A 7,500-nucleotide genomic window follows, 5' to 3' on the forward strand; every position below is an offset into this window, starting at 1 on the left:
ACTCACTCACTCACTCACACTCTCTCTCTCTCTCACTCTCTCTCTCTCTCTCTCTCTCTCTCTCTCTCTCTCTCTCACTCACTCAGTCTCTCTCTCACTCTCTCTCTCTCTCTCATTGGAATCCACTACTGCTCCAACGACTATCACACTCACTAACTCCTTCACTGTGTTATACTGTGACTTGGCCTACAGACACATTCATATCCCCACTTTGTCACGTGGAAGCCACTGCCTTTTATCCTGTTGCCTCGTGAGTGTAGTAGGAAGGAAAATACACTACGTGGACATTTTGAGTCATGTAGCAGACGCTCTTATCCAGAGCCACTTACAGGTAAGTGAGTGCGTACATTTTCATACTGGCCCCCCGTGGGAAACGAACCCGCAACCCTGGCGTTGCAAGCGCTGTGCTCTACCAACTGAGCTACAGGGGACTATATGGATGATGTGACCTTGACCGGAAATGACCTGTAGGCCAAAAGGGCTACGTTCATATATATATATATATATATATATATAAAAAATATACATTCATATTATTCACCACCTTTTTATTCTTGCCATCATCATTCTCGTTCACATCATTAGGGTATAGTCCAATGATGGAGCATCCATTCACTCCATCCGTGTCCTACCGATTCAGGAAGTCAACTCAAAATGACTATCTGCTCATTAGACGATAAAGGGAATTTATTTCCAATCAAACCCAACAGACTGCCTTTTTGATTTATTTATTTACACCCTTTGTCAAATGGTGCCATTTTACATTGCCTTCACCTGGAATAGAGCCCGACAAACATGGGTTACTATTCAGCGCGCAAAGACACCAAAAAAGGCGCGCTAAACCCCTACGCTGGAACGGGCAGGGGAAATGATACAATGTAGCCGCTCTCTGAGCCGGCGCGCGCCGCCCATTAAACAATGATACAATGTAGCCGCTCTCCGAGGCGGCGCGCGCCGCCCATTAAACAATGATACAATGTAACGCAGCCTACCTACGCATTCATTCGGTGGCGATGGAATTGCTTTTTTTACTGACAGAGTGGGTGGCTCTTAAAAGAGCCTTTGGGTTAGTAGAGCAGTCCAAATGCGCTGTTTACTTGGAGCTGGTGTACTTGGTTACGGCCTTGGTGCCCTCGGACACGGCGTGTTTGGCAAGTTCACCGGGGAGCAGCAGGCGCACCGCGGTCTGGATCTCCCTGGAGGTGATGGTAGAACGCTTGTTGTAGTGGGCCAGGCGAGAGGACTCTCCGGCGATACGCTCGAAGATGTCGTTCACGAAGGAGTTCATGATTCCCATGGCCTTGGAGGAGATGCCGGTGTCGGGGTGGACCTGCTTCAGGACTTTGTACACGTAGATGGCGTAACTCTCCTTCCTGGACTTTCTGCGCTTCTTGCCGCCCTTCCCTGCGGTCTTGGTGACGGCTTTCTTGGAGCCCTTCTTGGGCGCTGACTTTGCTGGCTCGGGCATGATGATGTCTCGTTGCTTCTCAGAAACGAATGAGGGGGTGAAGGGCGCTTACCCGTCTTATGAAGAGGAAGCTAAGCAAAGTCAGCGGCCGTAGACACTCCCCTGCTTGCTTGCTCCCTCCCTCCCTCCCTCCCTCCCTCCCTCCCTCCCTCCCTCCCTCCTCTCTATAGCCTATGCTCTGTGACCGATGGGGAATTGTGTGTTTCAAAAGGGGGGCTTTAATAGGTGTCCAAATGGCACGATTGTTGTGCCAAATAATGCTGGTGATAGAATTGCCCACTTTGGCACCGTCAGACATAGGGCTCCCATTTTGGACTGTGTGTGTGTGTGTGTGCGCGCTGTCCCCCTCTTTTCGAGCCACGTCTACCGACTCGTGGTGGCTTTATGTTGTCCAAATTCCACTATTGCTTGACCCAAAATAATAACGTTCTTACACTTTGCCACTGTCAGATATAGGCCTCCCTCTGTGCGCTAAAAGTGGACGGGACATTAGAATCCTCTAATTAATACTCCCTGTCCACTCGAAGTGGCTCATACTTTCTTACTAAATTGCATACTAAACATTTGTTGTTATATATAACACTACATGGAATGGGCCCATTTTAAGCGGATGTGGGTGGCTCTTAAAAGAGCCTTTGGGTTCGAGTCGGGGTGTTGAGGTTCCGAAGAGAGTGGGTTTAACCGCCGAAACCGTACAGGGTGCGTCCCTGACGTTTCAGAGCGTAGACCACGTCCATGGCGGTAACGGTCTTCCTCTTGGCGTGCTCGGTGTAGGTGACTGCGTCACGGATCACGTTCTCCAGGAACACCTTCAGGACACCGCGGGTCTCCTCGTAGATCAGACCGGAAATACGCTTCACGCCGCCGCGGCGAGCCAGACGGCGGATAGCGGGTTTGGTGATTCCCTGGATGTTATCGCGGAGAACTTTGCGGTGACGCTTGGCGCCTCCTTTTCCGAGTCCCTTGCCGCCTTTGCCTCTTCCGGACATGGTGTGTTCGCTAGTTGAGTTCAAGTGAATGAATGATTTCAGCGCCGGTGCGCGGTGCGCTATTATCTGCGTTTGGTCGACCTGATTGAGGCCGGCGGCACAGAAAGCGCGCCTCTGTTATATGTTCGGAGGCGTTGCAAAGGGGAGGGCGCTCGTTCTAGGGGACTAGGGAGGAGCGATTTCAAAGATGACGTGAAAGCAACTAACGTGCGCGGGAAACATACTCAAATACTGATATAGGCTATGTGGAACACAAGGCCAAACTGTGACAACTGGGAGATCAGCTAGTACACTGTGTCCCTCTCCTCATATTGTTGTTGTTGTTGTTGTTGTTGTTGTTGTTGTTGCACCTGATTCTACTCATTGAGGACTTGGTAATTTAGGTGACAGGTTGTTCAATCAGCTGTGGCTGTCCAGGCCTACAAGAAAAATGGGTCCTGTTGGGGGTAGCCTACTCTACCGCTGGAGTTGGGAAACACTGAAATGGAAGGGGGACACGCAGTGAGCAAAACTCCTAACCACATAAAAACACAGACACTTGAGATCATTAAGAGCTATAAGGAGTCCATCAACTACCTGGTCAGTCAAGTCATATAGGGGGGGATTTCATGGCCACCTGCTGGAGCAGAAGTCATGTTTGCCAACACTGGCCTTAAAATCATTAAATTTAGGAGCTATAAGGAGTCCATCAACTAACTGGTCAGTCAAGTCATATAGGGAGGGATGTCATGGCCACCTGCTGGAGCACAAGTAATGTTTGCCAACACTGGCCTTAAAATCATTAGGAGCTATAAGGAATAAATCAACTCATCATTCAAGTCATATAGGGAGGGATCTTAGCACCACCTGCTGGATCAGAAGTACCCTTCACCGTAGGCACAAGAGAGCCATCATCTCTCAACCGGTGCAATTTCCATAAGTATGTGGTAATAAAACAAACAACGACAGCTCCTCATATAGGCAGTGGTTTCACACATTTTTCTCCAAGATGTTCAAACGTTCATAGATGACCAGCAGGGTCAAATAATAAGCACAGTGGTTGTAGAGGTTGCAACAGGTCAGTCAGTACATCAGGAGTAAATGTCACTTGTTGTTAGTGTTGTAGTTCCTATTTCTACGGTGTTGCCTACCTGCAGCAATCATGATTTACCTGCAGTGTTGATTGCAATTACGTAATTTGTCAACTCATAATAACAGATGTTTTGCAAACCGTTGATGTTTAAATAAATGGATTCCCGGTGTCCGGATACCTTTTCTCTTAAGGGATGTGATTGAGTGAATCCAAAGTAAGTTGGTCTAAATACATAATAGGATGAATCATTCAGGTAAAATAACACAATGTCTATTTGAGTCGAATCAACGTAATATAATCCTTTTTACGTCTCTATCATCTTTACTCAATGTATTGGACCACATCAACTCAACTTACTCAAGCTTATCTACTCATAAAAACAAGCAAAAAGATCTACTCAACAATATGACGTGTGCTTTTGTTGACTGTAATAGCTTGAGTACATTCCACAAAGTCATTTTTTACAGTGTATCTAAAGACACGTTTGTTGTGGTGATGCACTTTTTCTTTGACGTTGAACTTGCATTGAACAGACAAATCCATTTCGTTACAACCCTTTTGTAGTATGACTTAGGAATATTTGTTGATGATCCTAATGTCTATGCGTGAATAGTGATTGGTTGTTGGTGAAATATTGCTGAGAACCCATCATTTCCTGGCCTTTTTTCACTATTGAGCTATTTTGAAACATTTGTTTTGCTATTGGATTCATAATGGTGACCTGGGACAAGTAATTAGTGAAACCAGAGTTCAGCAGTTGCCATTAAAGCGATCGAACCAAGTCATCCTAATAGGCTAGTATTAGCCTAAAGCAGGGTTTCCCAAACTCGGGCCACATTTTGGGAGTTTTTGCCCTAGCACTACACAGCTGATTCAAATAATCAACTCATCATCATCAAGCTGGGAGTATTAGAATCAGTTGTGGAGTGCTAGGGCAAAACGCAAAACGCGCACCCCTTGTGGACCCCAGGACCGCGTTTGGGAAACGCTGGCCTAAAGAGCAAATGCTGAAAGGGACTCACCATGAGGTGCAGTACCCACATTTAACCACAAGATGGCCTCCGTGCTCCATTGTAAAGTTTGGGCCTCTGCATGAGTCTCTCAGCAGCACTGCAACATGGGACTTTCAAAGTAAGTTGGCATGCAATGTTTTTTCTGGACTGCATGCAAGGCTATTATTACACACAACTAATAGTGTCAATTATTCATCTGAACACAATTCTTGTTACTATTCGGCCTATATTATCACTCGTTTCTTTTTCCCCTCCTTTGTAAAGCATTTTACTGTGTTACTATATAGTTCAAAGGAAGTGGATGATGCCAGATGGTTGTGTATATACACACACACAAACATTGAAGCTAGACTTCAGGCAACTAAAAAGGTGCAATACGTAGCTTTTAGACGTGTTAGTGAACAACATACATGGTGGCTAATGTAGAGGTGCGTGTATACATGGAACAATTGTGCCTTTTTGATGGAAATATGGAGGTGGCTCTTAAAAGAGCCTTTGGGGGATATTCGAGTTCAGGTCATCCTCATTTATGCGCGCTCTCCGCGAATACGGCGGGCCAGCTGGATGTCCTTGGGCATGATGGTCACCCGCTTGGCGTGGATGGCGCACAGGTTGGTGTCCTCGAACAGGCCGACCAGGTAAGCCTCGCTAGCCTCCTGTAGGGCCATCACGGCGGAGCTCTGGAAGCGCAGGTCGGTCTTGAAGTCCTGGGCGATTTCTCGCACCAGGCGCTGGAAGGGCAGCTTGCGGATGAGTAGCTCAGTGGACTTCTGGTAACGACGGATCTCTCTCAGAGCCACGGTGCCGGGCCTGTAACGGTGAGGCTTCTTCACACCGCCGGTGGCCGGGGCACTCTTGCGAGCAGCCTTAGTGGCGAGCTGCTTCCTGGGGGCTTTGCCACCGGTGGATTTGCGAGCGGTTTGCTTGGTTCTGGCCATGGCGCTGCTCTGACAGTCGGGAGTATAGCCTCGAAATGCCTATGTGAAGTTTATAAAGCCGGCAGTGGCGCCTGCTGATTGGACACCATCTCCCCACCACCCCGATTGGCCCGTTTCGCAGGCCTCCTCCGTTGGCCATTGGACGGGAGGCCCGGCCTCTCCAAAACTCAAACTCCCGGTGCGCGCGCAATAGGACGCCGCCGGCCCTTTACGCGCAATAATAGTCGCCAAAGTCAAGAGTGACAGCTTATAGGCACGTATCATCTAATGCTAGCCTGCTATGGCAAATGAGGCCAAGTAGGTGTTGTTGTTCATGCAAGGCCTCATGTGGGCACAGAATGTCGAAATAGTTGTGTATACACCCACTCAATGTATTGCGGTCATAGAAAGGTACTTTGCGCTTTTGGAGAGCTAGGTGGTTGGCTCTTAAAAGAGCCTTTGGGGGTTGAGTAGTCAAGTTGAAGTCGCAGTAGCGAATTTACTTGGCTTTGACTGCCTTCTCGGTCTTCTTGGGGAGTAGGACTGCCTGGATGTTGGGCAGCACACCACCCTGAGCGATGGTCACACCGCCGAGCAGTTTGTTCAGCTCCTCGTCGTTACGGACGGCCAGTTGCAGGTGACGGGGGATGATACGAGTCTTCTTGTTGTCACGGGCAGCGTTGCCGGCCAACTCCAGGATCTCAGCAGTCAGGTACTCGAGTACGGCGGCCAGGTAGACTGGTGCGCCAGCGCCCACACGCTCGGCGTAGTTGCCTTTGCGCAGCAGCCTGTGCACACGGCCCACGGGGAACTGGAGGCCAGCACGGGATGAACGGGTCTTTGCCTTCGCCCTGGCCTTGCCTCCGGTTTTGCCTCTTCCGCTCATATTGGTAGCTTGAGAAAGTCACAGAAAGTCTGAATGAGCCGCTCGCCACTTCGAGAGCCGTACATATACCTCGCCACAAGAGGCAACGATTGGCCACCGGGCCGGTGTGGCCTTATCCAATTGGAGCGAGGGACAGACAGATGGACAGACAGACAGCCCTAAGCCGGTTCCCACCCACAGGCAGCGAGTGAGAGGCTACTTTGTTTCCCTCCGACTTTGTTACTTTGTGTCATTTCGCGTGAGCGCCAAAATGTCCGAAATGACATCCACACATTATTTCTCTCCAAATGGGAAACAAACAGCTGGTGAGGGTGCACTCTTGAGTTTGAAATCGAAGCCACTATAGTATTGTTATTGTTATTACATGGCACTTGTAACACATCACAGCAGCCTGCCTCTGAACGGGAATAGCCCAGTGGCTCATATATAAAAATGGCTGTTGAGGGTGCACTCGTGAGTTTCAATTCGAAGCCACTATAGTATTGTTATTGTTATTACATGGCACTTGTAACACATCACAGCAGCCTGCCTCTGAACGGGAATAGCCCAGTGGCTCATATATAAAAATGGCTGGTGAGGGTGCACTCGTGAGGTCGAATTTCTGAGCCATTTTGGCCCTCTATTATATGCCTCTCCCTTCGCACACACCCAGAGTGGGACAATGTTGTGTGCGTAAAAGTAGCCTAGTGTGCGTAATTTCTTTTCCACGACAGGTAGTACATGGAAATCAATGCGCTTTCTATGGAAAGAGGTGGGTGGCTCTTAAAAGAGCCTTTTGTGGTACAACATGTATCGAGTAGAACACTGTTTGTAATAGGTTTACTTCTTCTTGGGGGCTGCCTTCTTGGCCTTGGCTGCCTTGGGCTTGGCGGCTTTGGGCTTGGCTGCCTTTGTAGCCTTCTTGGGGCTCTTGGCTGCCTTCTTGGCCGCTGCGGCGGGCTTCTTCACCTTCTTGGGGCTCTTGGCGGCCTTTTTGGGTGTAGCGGGCTTCTTGGCCTTCTTGGGGGACTTCTTTGCGGCGACGGCCTTCTTGGCTGCTACCTTCTTGGGCTTCTTCGCCGCGGCGGGCTTCTTGGCGGCCACCTTCTTTACTTTGGGGACTGCGGCTTTCTTGGCGGGCTTCTTCGCCTCGACGGCTTTCTTGTTGAGCTTGAA

General features: G+C 49.1%; 4 protein-coding genes across 4 annotated transcripts in view; all 4 read right to left on the reverse strand.

The window, feature by feature from the left end:
• Positions 1–1,093: 1,093 nt before the first annotated feature.
• Positions 1,094–1,468, reverse strand: LOC311120898 (histone H2B; the record flags this gene model as incomplete). Its single annotated transcript, XM_084195456.1, has 1 exon — positions 1,094–1,468. One exon carries the CDS (start codon positions 1,466–1,468, stop codon positions 1,094–1,096), a length of 375 nt encoding a protein of 124 aa, XP_084051582.1.
• A 677-nt stretch (positions 1,469–2,145) lies between these two features.
• LOC311120899 (histone H4) lies at positions 2,146–2,457 on the reverse strand (the record flags this gene model as incomplete). The annotated part of the gene is made up of 1 exon (XM_084195457.1): positions 2,146–2,457. One exon carries the CDS (start codon positions 2,455–2,457, stop codon positions 2,146–2,148), a length of 312 nt encoding a protein of 103 aa, XP_084051583.1.
• Positions 2,458–5,069: 2,612 nt separating this feature from the next.
• On the reverse strand, positions 5,070–5,550 carry LOC311120904 (histone H3.2; the record flags this gene model as incomplete). The annotated part of the gene is made up of 1 exon (XM_084195462.1): positions 5,070–5,550. The coding sequence occupies exon 1, from the start codon at positions 5,478–5,480 to the stop codon at positions 5,070–5,072; it is 411 nt and encodes a 136-aa protein (XP_084051588.1). The 5' UTR covers positions 5,481–5,550.
• A 1,614-nt stretch (positions 5,551–7,164) lies between these two features.
• Positions 7,165–7,500, reverse strand: part of LOC311120915 (histone H1-like) — a gene marked incomplete at both ends in the record, with an annotated part of 624 nt that continues 288 nt past the window's right edge. Inside the window, one exon of the mRNA XM_084195472.1 lies at positions 7,165–7,500. This exon is cut by the window's right edge and continues 288 nt beyond it. Within this exon, the coding sequence (XP_084051598.1) occupies positions 7,165–7,500 (336 nt within the window).

This window comes from Coregonus lavaretus (genome assembly GCF_964263955.1).
Source record: "Coregonus lavaretus genome assembly, contig: HAP1_SCAFFOLD_423, whole genome shotgun sequence".
NCBI lineage: Eukaryota > Metazoa > Chordata > Actinopteri > Salmoniformes > Salmonidae > Coregonus > Coregonus lavaretus.